Source organism: Tamandua tetradactyla, chromosome 8 (genome assembly GCF_023851605.1).
Source record: "Tamandua tetradactyla isolate mTamTet1 chromosome 8, mTamTet1.pri, whole genome shotgun sequence".
In the NCBI taxonomy this organism is placed as follows: domain Eukaryota; kingdom Metazoa; phylum Chordata; class Mammalia; order Pilosa; family Myrmecophagidae; genus Tamandua; species Tamandua tetradactyla.
In genome coordinates, this window is record NC_135334.1 from 80,055,108 (window position 1) to 80,076,171 (window position 21,064).

General features: G+C 54.8%; 2 protein-coding genes across 2 annotated transcripts in view; both read right to left on the reverse strand.

The window, feature by feature from the left end:
- Positions 1 to 301: 301 nt before the first annotated feature.
- TPP1 (tripeptidyl peptidase 1) lies at positions 302 to 7,259 on the reverse strand. The gene is made up of 13 exons (XM_077113836.1): positions 7,072 to 7,259; positions 6,891 to 6,962; positions 6,466 to 6,605; positions 5,195 to 5,345; positions 4,854 to 4,981; positions 4,524 to 4,702; positions 4,153 to 4,351; positions 3,788 to 3,981; positions 3,491 to 3,555; positions 2,928 to 3,048; positions 2,659 to 2,817; positions 2,377 to 2,502; positions 302 to 2,197 (listed from the first exon to the last, which is right to left on the reverse strand). The coding sequence occupies exons 1-13, from the start codon at positions 7,086 to 7,088 to the stop codon at positions 2,057 to 2,059; spliced, it is 1,692 nt and encodes a 563-aa protein (XP_076969951.1). The 5' UTR covers positions 7,089 to 7,259; the 3' UTR covers positions 302 to 2,056.
- Positions 7,260 to 7,877: 618 nt separating this feature from the next.
- Positions 7,878 to 21,064, reverse strand: part of DCHS1 (dachsous cadherin-related 1) — a 47,442-nt gene continuing 34,255 nt past the window's right edge. Inside the window, exons 3-21 of the mRNA XM_077113840.1 lie at positions 20,546 to 20,734; positions 20,217 to 20,448; positions 19,895 to 20,131; positions 18,573 to 19,598; positions 18,162 to 18,355; positions 17,852 to 17,948; positions 17,602 to 17,759; positions 16,622 to 17,486; positions 16,301 to 16,540; positions 16,081 to 16,206; positions 15,242 to 15,451; positions 13,380 to 14,258; positions 13,142 to 13,255; positions 12,762 to 12,973; positions 12,521 to 12,675; positions 12,190 to 12,320; positions 11,790 to 12,073; positions 11,322 to 11,460; positions 7,878 to 10,993 (exon numbers count right to left, since the gene is read on the reverse strand). Of these exons, the coding sequence (XP_076969955.1) occupies positions 8,382 to 10,993; positions 11,322 to 11,460; positions 11,790 to 12,073; positions 12,190 to 12,320; positions 12,521 to 12,675; positions 12,762 to 12,973; positions 13,142 to 13,255; positions 13,380 to 14,258; positions 15,242 to 15,451; positions 16,081 to 16,206; positions 16,301 to 16,540; positions 16,622 to 17,486; positions 17,602 to 17,759; positions 17,852 to 17,948; positions 18,162 to 18,355; positions 18,573 to 19,598; positions 19,895 to 20,131; positions 20,217 to 20,448; positions 20,546 to 20,734 (8,100 nt within the window). The 3' untranslated portion in view covers positions 7,878 to 8,381. The remainder of the gene's footprint in view (positions 10,994 to 11,321; positions 11,461 to 11,789; positions 12,074 to 12,189; positions 12,321 to 12,520; positions 12,676 to 12,761; positions 12,974 to 13,141; positions 13,256 to 13,379; positions 14,259 to 15,241; positions 15,452 to 16,080; positions 16,207 to 16,300; positions 16,541 to 16,621; positions 17,487 to 17,601; positions 17,760 to 17,851; positions 17,949 to 18,161; positions 18,356 to 18,572; positions 19,599 to 19,894; positions 20,132 to 20,216; positions 20,449 to 20,545; positions 20,735 to 21,064) is intronic.

Below are 21,064 nucleotides of genomic sequence, written 5' to 3' on the forward strand. Positions count from 1 at the left end.
TTTCCGGGACTCTCTTGTGCTGGTCTGGGGACATTCCATTCAGCTGACGCTCCCAAAATATTGCATCGGCCAGATACCCTCGACCACAGGTTGTCTGCCAATCTGCTTTCCCTCTGGAGCCCTCATTCAGATTTTAAGAGATCGTAGTGGAGTGGGAGAGCATCCCGCGTCCCCTGTCTCGCCAACTGCCCAGAGAAGTGCAGAAGCAGGAGGGCGGGACACAATGCTCCAGTAGATGAGGAGCGTTATTTCGGCCTCGAGCAAATGACATAAGCAAATCAAAGCCAGAGAAAGCGCGAGGTTTTCAATTCGACAAGCATTTACTGAATTCTATTTGCCAACCCCTGAGCTAGAGCCTGGGAATTCAACTTTAAGTAGGACAAGATTCTAGTCCTCTAGGCACCGACGGTCTTGGAAAGCGAGACAAACAAGGAAACTGGCAATTTCATTACCATGTGGTACTTACAATAGTAGAGGTAGGCACAGGGTGTGCAGTGCAAAGGAGGAAGGGAACTAATATTTGCTGCCTACTCCAGTGTCCAGGCATTTTATCAACGTTATCCCACTTATTCCCTGATTATTCTGAGAGGCTCAGAGAAATAGAAGTATTTACCTAAGGCCTTTTGATAGTACATACCAGAATCAAGAATTTAATGGATTGATTACAAAAATCTGGGTTTTTTTGTTTTTGTTTTTCTATACCAAATTCATCTAACTGAATCTCAGGCAACTGAACAGTTTCATAAGAGAAGGTGAATTCCAAGTGTGGAGTCTTGAAAGAATCCTGGAAATTTACCAGGCAAAGGTCTAAGAGAACAGCTTGAGCAAAGGTTGGGGAGAGGGAGTTTATTGTGCAAGGGGAAGATAATCAATTTGTTCGTCAGCCACAAATAACAAAAAAGGAAGGGATCAGGTCTTGCAAGCCATGATAAAAAGCCTGAAATTTATCCAGTCATCTTTAAAGGGTTTTGATCAAGTATGACCTGATCGCATATGCATATTCTCAAAAAAGTTTAGGAAGGGCAGGAAGTGTGGACACTGTTTTTGCAAGGGCCTCCTGTTCAGAGAGAGAAGTCTTCAACTAACAAAGTAGCAGTGGAGATGGAGAGACATGGATGAGTTCCAGATATGTTTAGGAAATACAATTGGCAAAATTTATGGATTGATGTAGACATACTTACAAGGTAAAGTCAGTAGGACTTGTTGATTGAAGGTAGGGGGAAGGTAAGGTAAAGGAAATGGGAGTGTAGGATGACTCTTAGGTTTCTGGCTTGGAGGGGGCATAGTAGGAATCACCAAGAAGAAAATAAAGAGGTGGAACAGTTCAGATTTGGCAAGGAGGAAGATGAAGTGTTGAATATTATACATCTTGTATTTGAGGTATCAATCACTGTTGGGTAGAGGCTGATTTAGTGAGACAGTGATGGCTGAGATTCCAGTGATTTGTTCTAGGGGACAATGGGTACAGTGAGCAGAGCAAAAAACTAAGGATGGAGCAATGGTGAACACCAGTATTCAATGAGTAAGCAGAAAAGAGAAGTCCATGATTGAAGAAGACAGGAGTAGTCAGAGAAGGAGAAGTTAAGTCCTGGAAGCTAAGGAAGGAGAGGGAGTGGGTAATGGTGATAGAGAGCCCATAAAGCAAAGATGAAGCAGCAAGGAGGCCATTGTTTCACGGTGAGCCCACTGTCAGGGGAGGATAGAATAACCCATTAAAGCAGAGGATTCATTGCAGTGGGCTGAATGAACATGAAAAAGTGCACATATTGTGGACAACCTTTGGAAAAGTCAGGTTTAGAAGAGATGGGGCATCCCCAAAAGTTCTGGTTATAGCATCTTGCAGAGGAACCTGAGGCAGGAGTAGGGAGACCTAAGTATGACGGAACAAGGGAGGATTGGAAGTCAAGTCAAACTCACAGCCTTGCAGAGTTAGGGAGGAAAGCTGTCTGCAGCAGTCAACAGTTGAGGGTTCAGCAGGGTTTCCAACAGTGCAGAATAAGAGACCCAGCACTGGTTGCAGGGCAGGGGACATGCCAGAACTCCTGGCAGGAAAAGGTCAGGGGTTGAGTAATGTCTTTAGCAGAGCTGGGAAGTTAGGTGTTCCCCAGCCTGTCACAGGATCCCAGCCAGGACCAGAGCAGAAGCCCTGACCCTCCACTTCTTCATTCAGACAGGACACATGACAGCCACGGGTCACCTGGGGAGGAAGTAGGCATCAGATCTGGACCTGCTGGTTCCAGTACTACCAGATAGTATAGATCCTCACCCTGTACTCACAGCCCTGAGACTTCCCCACCCCATCAGAACTACCCTCAAGTTTACCTTACCATTCCCCATACTCATATGAAAGCACACACCCTTCCCTACCACACTTACATCAAAGAGTCCTGCCCCACGCTGTTGATAAAGCCTTGGGTTGAGAAAGCCGAGAGGGGGATGGCCACTGAGTATTCTGTGCTCATTTACCAGGGACAGGAGTCCTCCAAACACTGGAGTGGAGGCCTACAAGTATGAGGGTGTAAGTAGAAATCAGAGGTTGAGAGAGATTGGACTTATAGGGAGGTCTCTAAGGAGTTAGGGGTTCTGAGTATAAGGTCTTGGGGGTACAGGATGAGGACAGTTTCCTGAGAGGAGATTTAGACCCAGGCTGATTCTCACCGAAGTGCCAGAAACCCATGGAATGGGCACGCTGTTGCTGACCACCCAATAGCCATCAGAAAGTGCAGCCACATCTGGGTAGGCACGGCCACTGGCATTGAAGTAACTGGATGGTGGCAGATGAGGGCTGGAGCTCAGGAACTGGGCTACCGCTTCCTCCTAAAAGGCATTGTGGAGTGAGTACTGGCCTGTAGCCTGCCCTTTAGTCTGCTGAACTAGTGAGGATCTCGAACACTACCACCTATCCATCCACACAAACATACACATACCTGGTATGAAGGCTGTGGGAACACATTGCTGAAGCCACCACCACTGATATAGTCAACAACCTCGTCTGTGATGAAGAAGGGATTCTGGAAAGATGTGCCTCCTACTGTGGTGACATAGGGGCTGAGGGAACAAGACAGCCCTCAGGTTACAGGGAATTCAAGAGGAACTCCAAGATGTATGAGGGTGGGTGAGTACAGACTAGATCTTGCTGGATGGGCTAGACTCCATGGGGAAGGATGTACTTTGGGGTGACTAAGAGGTTTTGGGCCCTCAAGACATGGCCACAGGTGATTGGCCATACATTTCTCTACAGAACATGTGCCAAATCTTCCCCTAAATGCCTCAGGACTGGGAGGAAGAACACTTGGGGGTTGTGTCCCGCTCAGAAGGTGTGGGGCCAGGGACCTACAGGAAGAAGAGAAGGGAGTGTAGCAACTAGGGGAGGTAAAGCTAAGGGCTGAGCAATAGGAGGGCCTGGTGAGGTCAAGACAAAGATTCTACATCATGAGATCACAGGTGAGAGGCTGGTGGTCACAGGTAAGTGGTAGACTGGGGTACTTACCTAGAGGCAGGGAAGCTAGGACGGAACTGGTGTCTTCCAGAGACAGACCAACACCCAGCGCCACTGTCACCTAGGAGAGAGACCAAGTTTAGCACTTAGACCTTCATTGTGGGTTCAGAAATCAGAGTGGAAGTTTAGGTGTCAGTCATTGCTATGGAGGTCAGAGTCTAGAGGTCAGACCTATGGTCCCTACTGAGGGTCTGAGTTCAGGTTATGACTCAAAGATCAGGCTCAGGGATCACTGTAAGGTTAAAGGTCCCAGGTTGGCTGGGTAGGGATCTAAGGTTAGGGTAAGAGGTCACCTGAGGCAAAGAGTAGGGTGAGACCCCGAGCAGCGGCCTTCATGAACTCGATGTTGACCCGCTGGATGTAGCTGCTGCTGAGAGAGTCCTCATCATCTCCGTAGCTCACGGTGTGCACATGTGGCAGGGCTGACTCATTACTGAGCAGTAGGAGCCACTGTAAGAAGGGCTCTTGTGCCTCATGCCGGCCTGGATTTATGGGCAGGGGTAGGGGATAAGGGGCCAGGGGGAGAGGACAAAGGTCGTTATTGGTGGGGGCATTGTCAGGATCTCCCTTCAGCTCATGGGAGTCCCTTGAGGCATCTGGGATCAATGCCCACTCTCCACCCTCTTCCCCACCAACCAGCCCCTTGGCAGTACCAGGGTTACTATAGACCCAGGTGGAGATGTTGGCACCAGCACTCATCAGGTACTCCACATCTAGGCTGGCCTCGATCCCAGCCCTGCCCCGGCCCTGTTGTCCAACTACACGGGCTATTGATGTCTGGTGTGCAAAGCTTCCACCAAAGAGGTGCATGAACTCAGTTAGGTCTGCTTCACGGAAGTACTGCTCCAGGAACTATGGAGGGAGTCAGAGCAGGGGTCATGGGTCAGAGGACACAGTCCCAGATCACAGGCCAGGGAATGAGAGCCTAGGGGTCAGAGGCAGAGAGCAAGAAACCCCAGGCAGTAAGTCACCAAGGACACCTTGGGGAAGCCATGAGGACCTTGGGGCTGTCTGCACGGCTCACCTGGGCACAGGCCTGGCTATTGTTGGTGGTTCCAGAGCCCACGTCTTGTGCTGTCAAGTTGTATCTCTTGCGGACCACGGATGGGGTCACCCCCAGATGCAGGCCAACAGTCCCTGCTGCCTGTGGCTCAGGGCGCTGCCTCAGGGAAGATGTGGGAGGAAAGCGGTGCAGTCCTCCCACTGTGGGGAAGGGTCAGGCTTGAGGAGGAAATCTTATGGATTCCAGCCCCACTTCATCATTAATCCCACCCCAAGCCTCCCCAAGGTATCTAAATTTCTCTAGCCCCGGGCCTTGCCTGCCCCAACCCCCTGTAACCCCACTGGGTGTTACCAAAGTCCACATGGGGCGCCAAGGCCTGTGGGAGCTGGTAGAGATGTGGGGACCTTACAGCATATGTATCTGCAGGTCCCCCCACATATCGATGAAACTCAGCCCCTGAGAGCAGCAGCTCTGCTTGCCTGGAGGTCAGAGATTAGAGAACAGAGGTTAGAAAACATGGGAACAGAACAGGGGAACCTGCCTGAGCATCACGGGGCAGCCAGTCTTCTCACCATGCACAAGGCAGCTTGCACCCACAAGCACCCAGGAGGCACTCTGCTCCCTTACATTGGGGTGACTAGTCCCTCCTGATGGGATGATTAGAACCCTCCATGGCAATCAGTCCCTCTCACCGGACAGTCAGCCAGCAAGTCAGAAAGTCCTGTGTGGTCACTGAATGGCAGTTCCAGGCTCCTGCTGCAGAAAGCCATTTTTGGACTGTGTGGAGAGTAAGTGGTGATGGCCGGACCAGTTCAGCCACGTCCTCTAGGGTCAGGTATTTTCCTGTAAGAATTCAGAAGAGGCTCTTCCCTCCATCTATTGCTTTTCCATTGCCCTTTTTACCCCAACCAGGAGACACGAGGGCCTGGGAGCCTGGAGAAGATTCTTGAGGGATGAGTAGGAATTTTCCAGCAAAAGAAAAGGAGCAGGGCTGTGCAGGTACAGGGTATATTTGCAGAACAGCAGAAGAAAAGGCTGGAGACACTTGGAATGCCACGGCCGGAAGTATGGCTTTTACCCTAAAGGCGAGCAGGTTGCAAATGCTGCACCTTAGTATGCATTGCCATGATCGTGAAAGATAAATAAATAATTATAAAATTAATAAGTTTAAAGTTTCCATTTTATCTCCATAACATTTTTTAAAACTTTTGAAGTCAACTATAAGATATCTAACTTAGCTCAAATCTTCATACTTGTTGATTTTATGCTTAACATGATGGTGGGTCTGAGACCTGCCACCCCCTCCCCTACAGCTGCGACAGGTTTTTGGCAGGGGAAGGAAACAGTTCAGCTTGACCACTGGAGAGATTGTTTTGGAGCACAGTGGGGAGTGGAGTGGCATGCAGGAGACCCCAGTCAGGGAACTAGGCAGTAGTCCAGGTGAGAGAGAAACAACTGAGGTGGTGGCAATAGGGGTGACACCAACCCTCATTCCCTATGGTGGATGTAGAGAAGTGGACTAATGTAGGACTATTTAGGAGTTGGAGCAGGCAGCCTTAATGTCTGAATAGAGGAGGGAATAGGGGTGTAGTGGGGAAGAGGAGTTTGAGCTGATGATCACATATATGTACTAAGTGCTACGTCCGCATTCATCTGAATTGGAATTCAGATTTGATCAGATTTAGAAGCATGTGCTTTTAACCTCATCTATACTTTATTCAGCCTGAGGAACACAGCTGTAAAGATTAAGTGCAAAGACTATGCGTTAGTTTGGGACAGTTAAGTTCTGGTTCACTCGTCTATGCAGAAACCCTTCAACGACAGCCACCGCCCTTCACCTGCCCCATATTATCTCCTTGCACTGACAGCACGACCCCGATATGATCTGCACCATCCCATGCCCAGCCCAGTTCTGTGTCCCCCTCACTGCATGCCACATCCCACCCCCACACCGAGCAGGCACCATAGCGAGGAGAGGAAGGATCCGACACAGCCTCCACCAGCTCTGAGAGTCTCTCCAGGTTCTGCTGTCTCAGGGCAAAAGTGAGACTCAGCTCTTCATCAGGGTCCACGCGGCCCAGGGGCACCCAGCCTACCGGCAGTCTGCAGGGCCAGGAGTCAGAGGTCAGGGACATGACCTTGGTTAAGGTAGGGATGGGAAATATTTGTCATGGAAAAATTGAGAATAGGGACTGAGACCTTGGGTAGGACCCAGGGAGCAGATATGGATCCCAGGAGATAAATGGTGGGGGAATGAGCCAGGATACCTGGGGATGAGGAATTAAGTGAGTCCCAGAACCTGGGTGAGGGGGTGAGGGAGGCAGAGACCAGGACGGTGGGAGCAGGACAAGGCATGAGGAGAGGGGAGGTCAGCGTTGAGTCACTCACGTCCGCCGCTGGTCGGGCTCTGGGCTGTAACTGCATTTGCCAGTGACGATGAGGGTAAGGAGCCCTAGGAGGCTGCAGGGGCGGCAGAGTGGGTTTCAGCAGGAGCTGGGTTTGTCACAGTGTTCCCATCCCCCAACATACATTCCGCGATCCGCTTCTCCCGCAATCCCCGATTTCTTACCAGGATCGGGGCCCCATTCTGTCTCTCTGCGGATCTACTGTCACGTGCCGGATCACATGAGCCCTATGTTCCACCGCCACTCCTCCATTTCGTTATGTGGCTCCTCCCTCAGATGGGTGGTCCTGAGTTCTGGGGAAAGGATGGGGCTACCTTTTGGGTTCTCTCTCTTTGGCCCCGGGTGCTAGATAAGCCTGGAGCTACTAACTGCCTGCTCGAGTCCTGTGACAGTAAAGGGAATTTCCACCAGTAGGGAGTGGTTTAGAGTGCGGGCTCTAGAGGTCCACAGACCTGGATTCCTCCTTGCTGTCTATCAGAAAGTAACACAACCTCTTTAAGCCTAGGTTTCTTCATTTATAATAGGGAGATTATCATATTAAAACTAATCTGCCTCATAGGATTGCTCTGAAAATCCACACTGAGAAAAAGCAAGCAAATCGCTCAGCAGAGAGCCTGACATGATAAAAGCTCAAGAAATGTGAGCTCTTATGGTGCAGAGAGCCACCCCAAGAAACAAACCACTTGGCACTCTCGTATCCACTCCCATCCCCTTTAAGATCCTCAGGCCTTTCGATTCCCGGATCATGCAGCACCCCCACCCCCACCCCCACCCCCCAAAAAGACCTGGAGCTGGTCACCCCAAGATCCCTCCCACCCAGACTTCCCTCTCAGGTCAGCCCCAGGCTGGGCTGCTGAGTAAACAGCACTATCCCCACCCTAGATGCCCCACATCCACCACCCCTCTGTGCCTCCCCAGGTGCCTACAACATTGTGCCAGGTGATTTCCAATCATCTCCCACCCCCTACCATCCCAGAGAGCAGAGCCGGAGGCCGAGTACAAACTGCAGTTTATTAAGGCTCCAGAGTGAGAATTGGCACTTGGTTCTGGGCAGGGGTAGGGGTGTCAGTGGAACCCAAAGGAAGTGGGCCCAAATCGGTTGAAGGAATCTCCCCCACCCCCCTAACCCCCAATAAATAACGTCTCAGCTCGATCCTGGGGCTCTGGCGCAGAGCAGGAAGCCCTCACCGAGGAGAACCCAGGGCTGCCACCTCCTCCCTATTTCTCCCCACGTTGGATCTGGCCCAGGTGAGTGCCCCAACAGGGCCTCTGAGGTGCTGGTGCTCTGAGGGGGCTGGGAAGAGAGGTGGAACCTGCCCCCACCAGAGGAGTTTGGGGTGGGGAACTAAGGCCTGGGAGTGGCCTCCTCCCCTGTGGCCAATCATGGTCCGAGGCTGCCCGAGGCAGGCTCAGAGTGGGGCCTGCATTGGGGATACGGTGCGCATCCCAGGTCGGGGCCCAGCCTGGGCCACAGCTAGATGTGCAGCTCTGTGTCCTCGGGTGGCTCCAGGCTGGACTCTGTGCTGAGTGCCGAGGCTGAGGGGCCCTGGGCCACCCCAAATGGTGAGACAACAGGCGAGCGAGCAGCCAGCGGAGATAGCGAGGGTGAAAAGCTGGGGGACATGGCAGCTGAAGACAGGGAGCCTTCATGACTGATGGGGGAGCGGTGAGAGGCTGGTGGGAAGATGGCCCGGGCTGCAGCTGTGCTGGCTGGCTTGGGGGGCACAGACTTGGCTCCTGGGTGGGCCACAGCAGTGATGAGGGGTGGTGGGTCAATACGGGGAGCTGGGGGACACGGTCGGGCTTCATCCTTAAGCCGAGCAATCTCTGTGAAGACACTGGCCAGTGGCTGGAACTGAGGACACCAGCTCAGCAGGTAGTCCCAGTTATAGCTGCCACGGAGCTCTTCCTCGCCAGCCACAATGGCTGTCAGCGCGCCTGCCACACAGGGTTTGCCATCTGCTGGGAAGCCATAGTCCCCAGTGGGTGCAGGGCTCAGGCCACAGCCTCCCAGGAATGCTGTGCTGGTAGCTGGGGGTCCCTCCTCTCGGTACAGAGTGGCTCCTGCACCCGGCAGCAGCAACCCTGCTTTGCGGCCCTTATACCAGGTGTCAGGAGCGGGTGGCTCACAGGATGTGTCGCTCAGTCCGTCTGCATCCTGCTGGATGCCTGAATCGGGGCCCCGGGCAGCCAAGGAGGAGGCCACGCTGGCCACCCGTGGGAACTCATTGATCATGCGGATCTCATCATCCTCTGCAGCCTCTGCTGAGCCTCGGCCGCTTGAGTGTGAAGGGTCCAGGGAGCCACCACGGGGGTAGGGTCCCCCAGCTCCTGGCCCACCATAGCTCGGCAGAGTTTGGTGATACAGGTGCTCTGAAGGCGGTGGGCTGGGTGGCTCCCGGCCCAGCTTCTGGAGAGAACCACTGGCCAGGGGCATGGACTGTGACATTGGGCCGGGCGCTGCCTCAGCCTTGCGGCTTCGTGCTCGCACCAGCCCCAGGACCAGGGCTGCCAGGGCAAGTACCACTACAACCCCCAAGGAGGCTGCCACAGCTCCCACCAACAGCAGGTTGAGGTCAGGCGCCAGGCCCAGGGCAGTGTGGGTGATATCCACAGTCACAGGTACTGTGGCACTCCGGGAACCAGGCAGTGGCCCCCGTGCCACCACCTCCAGCCTCAACTCCCGTGGTGCCTCACGCCGAGTCCGGCCCCCATCCCCAGAGGTGCCTGCCCCACCGCCTGGTGCCCGGCTGTCCACCCGCAGGTACAGGGCACCCGTAGTCTGGTTGATGCTGAAATAGGGAGAAGAGGTGGCAAGAGAATAGAGCACCAGGCCATCAGCACCGCCATCCTCATCTGTCGCCTGCACATGGCCCAGGCTGTGGCCACGCCGGGCACCTTCTGGCACTTGGAAGTGGAAAGATGGAGCCAGGAACACGGGGTCATATTCATCCTCGCCTGTCACGAGCACTGACACAGTGACGGAGGCGGAGAGATTCCCCGCATCAGCAGCACCTACCAGCAGCCGGAAGCTTCCTGTGTGCTCGTAATCAAAGGGCACGCGTGCCCGTAACTCCCCTGTTGAACTGTTCAGCGTAAAAGCCTCTCGGCCCTCAGTCCCTGGCCCAGCCTCCAATAGGCTGTAGCGGAGCCTCCCGAAAGCCCCAGCATCTGCATCAATAGCGTGCAGAGTGGTGACAAGAGTGCCTGGGGGCTGGTTCTCAGCCAGGCTGGTGCTGAGCAAGCTCAGAGGGAAGGCTGGACTGTGGTCGTTCACATCCTGGACCTCAATCACCACAGGTGCCAGAGCAAAGTGGGCCCCAGCCGGATCAGCAGCCTGCACGACAAGCTGGTGTCGGGCCTGAGTCTCACAGTCCAGGGAGTGGGCCAGTCGCAAGGCACCCGAGCTCTCATCCAGCTCAAAGAGCCCTGATGGGTCTCCTGAGCTGACGGTGAAGCGCACGAGGCCATGAGGGCCGGGGTCAGCATCAGAGGCCTCCACATACAGCAGCTCAGCTCCAACAGGCGTGTCCTCGGGGACTGCCACGCGGTAGGATGCGCGGGTGAAGACAGGTGGGTTGTCATTGACATCCAGCACAGTGACAGTGACTGGCACAGCTGAGCTGCGTGGTGGCTGTCCCCGGTCAGCTGCAGCAACAGTCAGATTATATTGCGTCGTGCTCTCAAAGTCCAGAGGCTCAAGCAGCACCAGGCAGCCCAGTGCCTGGGGACCTGGTCCACCATCCTCCCCAGCCTCGGCCAGCCGGGGTTCCAGCTGGAAGACTCGGCCCCGGTTGCCACTGACGATGCTGTAGTCCACAGCGGCATGGGTGCGGCTTCTGTCGGCATCCATGGCTTCCAGGGTGAGCAGAGTGGAGCCAGGGGGCAGATCCTCATTCACAGCCACACGGTAGTGTGACAAAGTGAAGCTCGGGGCATGGTCATTCTGGTCCTGCAGCTGCACATGCACTGTGGCTCGTGCTGCCCGGCCTGGCACCCCATGATCTCGTGCTTCCAGCACCACATCCAGCACTCCTGGCCCCTCATGGCCCAAGGCCACTGTTTCTGCTGTCATGAACAAGGTCCCTAAAATGAGAAGGGAATGGAAAGACACAGGCATTCAGCAGAGGCTGTGGGGGAGCAGGGAATGACCCTTCAGAATCCAGGAAATGGCCTTTGAGGTCAGACTCCAAAGAGTGGCCTCAGTGTTGGGAGAACATGGAATGGCCTCTAGGCCTCAAAACTCAGGGAGCAAGTTCTAGACTTATAAGGCTTGTAAGAGAGTCAGAGAGGAGGAAATGTCTTCCTTGGGTCAGAGATACATGAGTTAAAGAATTTGGGCAAATAACTGTAGGAAAGTGGTCAGTATATAGCCCAGTAAAAAATTAGGGATCAGATCCCAGGAAAGACGCACCGTTGTTGGGATCAACACTGAAGCCCTCAGCTGGGGAAGCCAGGTGGTAGGAGATGTGACCATTGGCACCCGAGTCCCGGTCAGTGGCAGAGACAGAGAGAATGGCACTGCCTGGGGGGGTGTGCTCAAGCAGAGTCACCTGGGGTGTGAGGAAAAGTGTTCATTGCCAAGCTGTCCAGCTGCCCTGCTGCCCACTCAGCCTATGATCCAAACCTTGATTCCATAAGGCCCACTTGGAAGCCAGCGTGGAGCCTATGCTCCTCAGTATCTGAATGAGAATTGCCCACCTTCCCCCATTTCAGGATGCAGAACCTGGACACAGTTCACAGGACTTAGAGAAGCTGGTCTGAGATGGGACCTCCCATCCCCAGGCCAGCTCCAAAGTCCAGCCCACCCCAGCTGCTTTTAGCCTGGCAATTTCCATCCAAAGGGAACCATCCTGGGCCCAAGTGTGTGGCTGTCCAGTACCTGGTAGAGACTCTGTGAGAAGGCAGGTGCGTTATCATTGGCATCCTCCACGAGCACTGTGAGGTTAGCGCGGCCCTCGTGAGGTCCGTCATGTGCTAGCAGCTGCAGGTGGTAGTGGTCACACTGCTCGAAGTCTAGGGGGCCCATAAGGGAGATACGGCCCCCATAGCGGCCAACACTGAAGGGATCCTGGGGTCCAGATGGACTCAGCACATACCACAGTACTGGTCCCGAGTCTACATCATTTCCTGTTACCTGTGCAATCTCTGAGCCCAACAGTGCATCTGCAACACACACGACAAGGATGTCTGGTATAGTCCAAGGCACCCGGGAGCCCCAGGGTAGGGGAACAGGGGCATCCTTGCCACCCTCTGTACCTCTTCCTTTACCCTGCTCTCACCTTCTGGCACTCGGAGCTCCCAGGGCTGAGGGATGGTGGGGCGATTGTCATTGGTGTCGATGACCATCACTGTCAGGGTAGCTGTGCCCACCAGGGCTGGGCTTCCTCTGTCTGTGGCCATCAGTATGAGTCTGGGGATGGGGATGGGATTCATCAGGGGATGGGGCCCATGGATAAGGGAGACACCTGAGCAGGGCCAGGAGGACTCAGGACAGAGCTTGGGGTTTGAAGGGATTTAAGGCCTGGCCTAGGGTTTGAGGGGCATTAAGGGAAGAACTTGGAACTGGACAGACCCAAATGGGGTCCTGGACCCTGTAGGGCCTGGCCTCACCGTGTTTCAGCCCAGATCTCACGGTCCAGGATGGCTGTGGTAGTGATAGTGCCTGTGGCTGGATCTATGTGGAACAATCCCCGTGCTGGCTGGGAGGCGGCCAAACTGTATGAGATCTGTCCACTGGAGCCCTGATCCAGGTCATCTGCCTCCACCTGGAGAGGGCAGGAGGCAGCTAGGACTGGTCTGGCTACAAGTAAGTCCAGCCAACCCATTCCCATCTGCTTATCACACTACACACCTGTAGCAGGGGCCCCTCCAATGGCCGGGATTCAGGCAGAAAAGCCACATAGTGGGGTCTCAAGAAGCGGGGAGCATTGTCATTGGTATCCTGCAGGGTGAGGGTCAGCACCGAGAAGGCAAAAGCCCCTCCACTCTCTGCCTGTAGCACCAGTCGCAACCGTGGGTTTGCCTCAAAGTCCAGCCCCTCTGCCGAGCGAACTGTGATGGCACCTGGGGGGGAGGCAGAATACATCAGTGCAGCCTCCTTGTTTGTCACTAGAGCCTCCCGCTGGTCCTTCATTCAAGGCAGCCCTCCCCCATCAGAGCCTCCTCTGGTCCAAAGAACCTGCTCCTCTAGGAGTCTGTCTCCTCTCTGAGTTCCTTGTTTCTGCCCCTTACCTGTACTAGGCTGGATAGAGAATGTTCCTTTCTCATTCCCACTGAGAATGCTATAGGTGATCAGTCCATTAGAGCCCCCGGCATGGACAGCCTTGGGAGAGACAACGGGAGTCCCTGCAGAGAGAACAGTATTGGCTGGACTGTGAGCACTGGACTTGGGCAGGTTGGGGGACATTTTCAGTGAGTAGCCCCAGCCCATCCAAGGATACAAAGCTGAGAGACATGACTGGAAACCTACCTGGGGGTGCATTCTCCCGGAGCATGGCCTCGCTACTAGCCCGGGGAAAGCGGGGTCCACGTTCAGACTCCCCCTGCAGCCCAATAACAACCACGCCGGTGGCAGAGTGAGCTGGACGGCCGAGGTCAGTGGCCACGATGAAGAGGACACGATCCCGGAGACCCAGTGCCACAGGGGAACGGGTCACACGGATTTCACCAGTGTAAGAGTCCACAGTGGTGCCAGGTGGCGGGGTGCCTGCCAGCCGGTACAGGATGGAGGCATTGGCACCAGCATCACGGTCTTCAGCTCGTAGCGTGGCCAGAGCCAGGGTGGGGGTGCTGAGGTTGGGGCCTGGGCGGGGCAGCCGCAGCCGCAGGGGACTGGCAGGGAAAGTGGGGGCGTGGTCATTGACATCACGCACAGTGACAGTGACAGGCACTGTGGTGCTTAGGGGTCCAGCAGCTGCACCATCCACCGCACTCACAGAAAAGGCATAGCTGGGACACTGCTCTCGGTCCAGGGCTATGGCTGTGCGCAGTTCCCCAGAGCCTGGCTCTAGCAGGAAGGCACCTGCTGCACCTGCTCCCAGGTAGTAGGTCACACGGCCATTGACCCCTGTGTCAGGGTCATGAGCCTGTAGCTGCAGCAGCAGGGTCCCTGCAGGAGCATCCTCAGGCACCTCCACGGAGTAGGTGGGCACAGGGAAGGCTGGAGCATGGTCATTGGCATCCAGCACTGTCACTGTCACACGCAGAGTGGCACTGAGAGCTGGCTGGCCTCCGTCCCAGGCCTCTATCTGCAGCTGGAATGCTGGCTCCACCTCCCGGTCTAAGGGTCTCATAGTGCCGAACTTCCCTGAAGCTACATCTAGGACAAAGGCTCCTGACGGGTCCCCATCTGCAGAGAAGTACAGCTCGTGGTGGTGGGGATAATTTACAGTGAACAGTAGAGAGAGAGGGAGGGAGAGAAATTGGAGATAAGCCAAGCAACAGAAATAGAAAAGGAGAAAGATAAAGGAAAAGAGAAAAACTCAGAAGGTAAAGAAAGATATTGCAAAGCAGCTGTTTTCAGAGTGTGGCCTAGGGATCCCTGGGAGCCTCTGACACCCTTTTGAGAGTCCATGATTTTAAAGCCATCTTCATAGTAATACTAGGATAGTGTATGCCCTTTTCATTCTCAGTTTCTCACAATTGTGCAGTGGAGTTTTCCAGATGCTGCATGACATGTGATGATATCACTCAGATGGTTAATGGAATGTGTGCTTATGTATTGTGTTCTCTAGAAAAACTCTAGTTGGTTTAGAATACACATATGTGTTTTCAGAGATTCACTTAGTTTGTGCTCTGTCTACCTTCAGTTAAACCTGCTATAATCTTTGCAATCTCATTATTCCCCAATCGTTTTTCAAAATTCTCATGTTTCCTTGTGCTTATGCAGAAATACAAGAAGTGGATTCATTGCAATGCTATTTTAAAATTTTCTCAGTTTTAATATCTAATACAATAATTATCAATAGATGGAACCTGCATACACAAAAGTTCTTTGGGATTCTCAATAATTTTTAAGAGTATTAAGAGGTTCTGAGATCAAAACGTTTGAGAACAACTGTACTACAGGGATAGACACATGAGAGAGAAAAAGAAAAGAAACCTGAAGATAAGAACAGAGATATTAGGGAGATAAAGAGCTGGAGAAGCACAGAAAGGGATTCCCAGAGACACAGATATATGCAAGAAATAAAAACGAAGTGGAAGACAGAGAGAGAGGGGAAAAGAAACCCAGACACACTGACTGAGGCTGACATAAATCAACAAGGAGCAAGAAGAGAACAAGAGCTGGGCAGATGAGTGCTGGGTTAGTGGATATGGGACAGTTCTTACCCAGGATGCGGTACTGCAGCTGCCCGTTGGCTCCCACATCGGGGTCAGAGGCCCGCAGTGTGGCAAGAGTCTGGGGTTCCTGGCCCTCAGGGACTTCTAGGGAGAGGTGAGTGCTCCCAAAGGTTGGGGCATGGTCGTTTTCATCCTCCACAGTCACCCGCACTGTGACATGGGTCAACAAGGGGGGTGAACCCCTGTCCCGGGCATACACTACAGGGAAGCAAAATCAATGAGCTCTAGCCTGCTCCCATCCCATGAGGAAACCCACATTCCATAGTGTTTATACTTGTTCACCAGGCGCACCCACAAACCAGACAATATTCATCTTTCCCTACCCCTCAGGCACTCACATGTTTCCACATGTACATTTAAATGTGTCAGAAGATGCTCCCCTCCCCCATGCTTGCTGCATGCAAGATGTATCCTGGATTAGTAGTGGTGCGACAGAAAAGGCACTAAATGAGGTATCAAAACATCTGGGTTTGAGTCTCATTTCTGCCACTTCCAACCTGTGCCAGTTTGAATAAGTCACTTAACCTCTCTGATACTCAATATCAACATGTTCTTCCTTTAAATGGCTGTAGTGTAACCTAAGGGATCATTAAAAAGGATAGATGTGACATGCATTTGAGAATTTGTGTGGTCATGATGGTGACAGCCTTGAAGTCAGTTCACCTTGCACCCTGCCAAATGCTTTACTCCCCAAAAGGGTCCAAAAATATAACAGGAGCTGTGTTGTAATAGGTGGAAACTTCTAGAAGGTAATACTTTAGGTGTTCTGCCCATGTAACACGGTTGCTTTTAACTCCTTGCACTCCTGTGGTCCTGACATCCTGCACCTGTCAGGTTGATCTCCTCCTGCTCCTCCCGATCCAGGGCCTGAAGAGTTGTGAGAACTCCAGTGTCTGGATCCAGAGAGAAGCTTTCACCAGAGATGCCTCCATAAGTCACTTGTCCGCTAGTCCCTGAGGAAGGGCAGCATAGGGGGAGATAAGAGGCTAAGTATACCTTTGTTCGCCCTAGGTCCATCCCTCTCTCAATTCATCTTCCAGTACTTACCCAGGTCTGGGTCGGTTGCCTGCAGGGTGAGCAGAGATGTGCCGGGCGGGCTGTTTTCACGCAAGAGGACCCTGTACTCCTGCTGTTGGAAAGCAGGTGCCTCATCGTTGACGTCGGCAACACTGACAGTCAGGAGCTGCGTGGCCGAGAGTGGCGGGGAACCGTGGTCTGAGGCCACCACCGTCAGCACGTGTTCAGCTCGCTGCTCGCGGTCCAGGGGCCGCACCACTGACAGCGCTCCTAAGTAGACAGGTTAGAAGGAAACCTCAACACTCCTTCCACATCAGCACTCTCCTCCCCTACCCCAGGCTCAGTTCTCACCAGTGCTTGAGTGTATACGGAAGTGGCTGTCGCTGCCCGCTGCCAGGCGATAGGACACACGTGCGGCCTCGCCCAGGTCCAGGTCCCGGGCTACCACGTGCAGCGCTACAGGCCCAGTTGGCTGATCCTCGGGGAGGCGCACGTGTGAAGGTGAGGCGAAGACCGGCGCATTGTCATTCTCATCCGTGACGAAGACGCGCACGGATACGCGCGCCGCGCGGCGGCGGCTGGCGTTGGCCGGCCGGTCGGTTGCTTCCACTAGCAAGAGCAGCGCGGGCGTGTTCTCCCGGTCCAGGCCGCGCGGAGCGCTGAGGGCCCCGGTGCGCGCATCCAAGCGAAGCGCGGGCACGGGCGGCTCTTGGCGCAGTAGGCGGTAGCGCACGTCGCTGTTGGGGCCAGGACCATCGGCATCCGACGCGCGGAAAGTGTATAACGCTGCACCGGGCTCTGGGTTTTCCCTAAGGGCGAGCGCCAGCGGGTCGCGCGGGAAGACGGGCGCATGCTCATTCTCGTCCTGCACGCGCACCTGGACTCGCAGAAGCCGCGCACCAGCTCCTCCAAGCCCCTCGGCACGCACAGTGAGCGCGCGCCACGGCGGGCCCGCCTCGAAGTCTAGGGGTCGCGCCAGGTACAGGCGCCCTGAGGCTGCGTCCAGAGCAAAGGTGCCCTCGGGGTCGGCGCCGCCCACCAGAGTGTAGGTGAGTGCGCCCACTCCCGCCGCCTCTGGTGGTGCCACCGAACCCAACAGGGAGCCGGGCTGCAGCCCCTCGGCTGCGGTCACGGTCAGCACCACAGGCACAGGCGCCACGGGGTCCGGCTCAACGGGATCTGGTGGGGGCTCCGCCGAGCGAGAAGAGAGAAGCACCTGTTGTGGAAGAGAAGAAGGAAGAAACCAAGACTCGTATAAAAAGCTCCATGTCCCCCGTGACGCAGAAGGTCCTGAAAGGGAAGTGGGCAGACTGTAGGTAGGGCAGCCATACCTGTACCAACAGCTGGAGGCTGGCGCTTCTAGGAGGGCTGCCTTGGTCGTGAGCGCTTAGCGTCAGCACATAGTGGGGCCGCTCCGCTCGGATTAAGGGTGCTGCTGTGAGCAGCTCCCCAGAGTGAGAGTGCAGGGAGAAGAGCTCTGAGCCAGGACCTAGGGGCAGGCAGAGGGAAGGTGATGCTGAAGTCCCAGCAGCTGGCAGGCCACAAGGGCTGCCATCCCCACCAACTCTCCTTTTCCCATACCAGTTAGTGTGTACAGGATGGTCCCATTCTCTCCCTCATCTGGATCTCTGGCCTGCAGAGTTGTCACCAGAGTTCCTGGAGGCACGCGGTCTGGTACCTGTTGGGGACACAACACATCTACAGTTGTCTCCTCCTGTTCTTGAGACAACTCAGGATAGAGACCCCTCTCTTGCATGCAGGCAGAATCCCTCCTTTATTCTCACACCTATTCCAGGATATGGTCACTTCTACCTACACCTACAGCTCTATGGGGAGACCCCACCTCTCCCACTCCCACTTCTTTAGGACAGAGTCCTGCTACTTTACACACCTGTATGGGGAGACCGCCACCAGCTGCCCCTGAAGCCTGTAGGAAGGTGGGGCTGTTGTCGTTGAGGTCGAGCACTGCAATGTGCACAGTGCCTGAGGTGCTGCGGGGTGGGCTTCCCCCATCCTGCACTTGCACCAGGAGCTGGTAACTGCTCTGCTGCTCGCGATCCAGGGTTTGGAGTGTGGTCACTTCTCCTGGGAGTGCAGGATGGAGATCATGTAGGGCAAAGTAAGGATGCAGGCATGAGGCCTGCAGCTGAGAAGCTGGGGCTTAGGGAGTGTGGGAGGGAAAGCTGGGCCCAGTCCTGGTCCTCATAGCTGGGGTCTAGGTTGGGGGTTGGAGATCCTGTCTGGATATCCACTAGTCTGAGGATGAGGCTGTGGGGTCTCAGAATTTGGTTCCAGTACTTACCAGTCTGGGGGTGGATTCGGAAAGCCTTGCTGTCCTCTGACATCTGTCGCAGGCTGTAGGTCAGACGTCCGTTGGGGCCTGAGTCTCGGTCAGTGGCAGAGACACGACCCACACTGGTCCCTGGGGGCTGATTCTCAGCCACAGCCAGGAAGGTGGGCTCCTCAGATAAGCGGGGACTGTGGTCATTCTGGTTGAGGATGCTGACCCTCACAGTGGCTGTACCTGTCTGCTGCCCCAGCTCAGCTTTAGGCCCAGACACTGCCATTACCTTCAGGGTGTACAACTCCTGGGCCTCACGGTCCAGTGCTACCCGCACCCATAGCCACCCACTCTGAGGTTCCAAGCCAAAGGGGTTACTTGTCCCATCCGTGGCAAGGTGGTAGGTGACAGGGCCCCCATCAGGTGCTCGGGCATGCACTTGCAGAACATGAGTTCCAGGGGTGGTGCCCGAGGGTAGGTCCACACGGTAGATAGGGCTGTCAAAGTGGGGAGCCAGCCCATGGGTCCCCAAGTCTTGCACCACTACACGTAGTCGAAAGCGGCTGGTGCGTGGTGGGGAGCCCCCATCCCGGGCCTCCAGCTCCAGTTCATGACCTGGCCCCCCTGAGGGCCCCAGTGGACCTACGAGCCGTACATGGCCTGTGGTGGGGTCCACACTGAAAGCCCCAGCGCCTCCAGCAATAAGGGCAAAGGTGACTCGACTGTTAACACCTGCATCAGGGTCTACAGCCCGCAATGTATAAATGGGGGTCCCTGGAGCAGTGCTCGGTGGCAGCGACACCATGTCTTCAGGTACAGGGAAGGTGGGGGTGTTGTCATTCACATCATCCAGCAGCACACGCACCCGAGCCACAGCAAAAGCTGGGGGTGCCCCACTGCCTGCCCGCACCTCCAGCTCCAGCACTGGTCCCAGCAGCTCCCGATCCAGAGGGCGAAGTGTCTGTAACAGTCCTGAGGTCCCATCTAGGGAGAAGAGTCCCTGGGGATCCCCGCCTGATAGGGCAAGGGTCACAGGTCCCAAGCGACCTGGAAAGAGGAGAGAGGAGTCAGGAAAAAGGTGGGGGGTACCTACTGATATGGTGCCCAGACTTTGATCTCAAAAGAGGCTGGCCTGTGCCCACATCTGTGCGTTTCAAATTATTGGAGGGAGTATATGGAGCAGTGTGCCTGAATCCTGCTCAAGCATGTGAAGGATTGCTATCAGGGTGTTTTGCACTGAGGCTATCTGTGTGTGATAATCCAGGGTACCTGGAGATGATTGCTTTAGAATTACATTAGCATATCTGCGTTCGGTACCAAGTGGGTATAATGCTAAATGATACCTGGTGGGTTGTGTGCCTGGATTATGCCCACACTGGTGCCTGGTGCCACGTCTTCTGACACAGAAAAGACATACTGTAGTTGCTCAAATACAGGTGGTGTGGGGGTTCCAGGCACAATGCTGATGTTGACTCTGGCACTGGGCTCTGCCTGTAGGCCCCCTCCATCCTGGGCCCCAATCTCCAGCTGCACCACAGAGTTGGCCCGTCTGGCCAAAGGCCAAGCCACTGACAGCAGCCCTGGGAGGAGAACAGAAATATAAGGAAACAGGAAAGGATGGGAGGGGGGGACTGGGGCCAGGACCCGGGATGGGAGGAACCTCACCTGAATGTTCATCCAAGGCAAAGAGTGGTGGGCTATTGCCAGCCAGGATGTGGTAGGAGAGCCGCCCGTGGGTCCCCTGGTCAGGGTCATGGGCATGCACCCTCAGCACAGTCGTGCCTGGTATACTCTGGGCACTCAGACTGGCAGCATATTCCCGTGGATAAAACTGAGGTGGGTTGTCATTTTCATCTGACACAAACACCTTCACGTATACCATGGACTTGAGGCCTCCCTGGTGGGACATGTAGCAACAGGTCAGGTGGGCCTGGGATGACTCTGATGAACGCCCTCCACTGGCCCCCTCACCTGCCCATGTTCTGCCAACTCACCCCATCTACAGCTGTCACTGTGAAGTCGAAGTTTGATGGTCCCTGGTCACGGTCCAAAGTCCGGGTTGTGCACACATCCCCGCTGTGGGCATCGATGCGGAATGGGGAAGCTCCTGAGGCCCCCAGTCCAGCACCCAAAGAATAAGAGAGGAGGCCAAATGGGCCACTGTCCGCATCTGTGGCTGCCACCTGGGAAGAGGCTGGGGTGAGTGATGCCCCCTCTTCTTGGCCAGAAAAGCCAGAGGCTTGTGGCAACTAGAAGGAGGAGGCCTGATGGCAGCTTGTGCCCAGAGTCTCTGGATCATGGGCACAGAGGGAGGGACTAGTAGGGCATGGCCAAAACCCAACCTTAGCCTAGACCCCACCATCGAAGGTTAGTAAGTTAGAGCTACTCTACCCCCAACCGTGCCCAGCCCATTCCCCAAATGTATGTATGCAAGTGGTGAGTGGGGGTGGGGGAAGGGTACACATCTCAGAGACATTTAGGTGTTTGAGACTGCTGTCTTTTGGCTCTGAAAG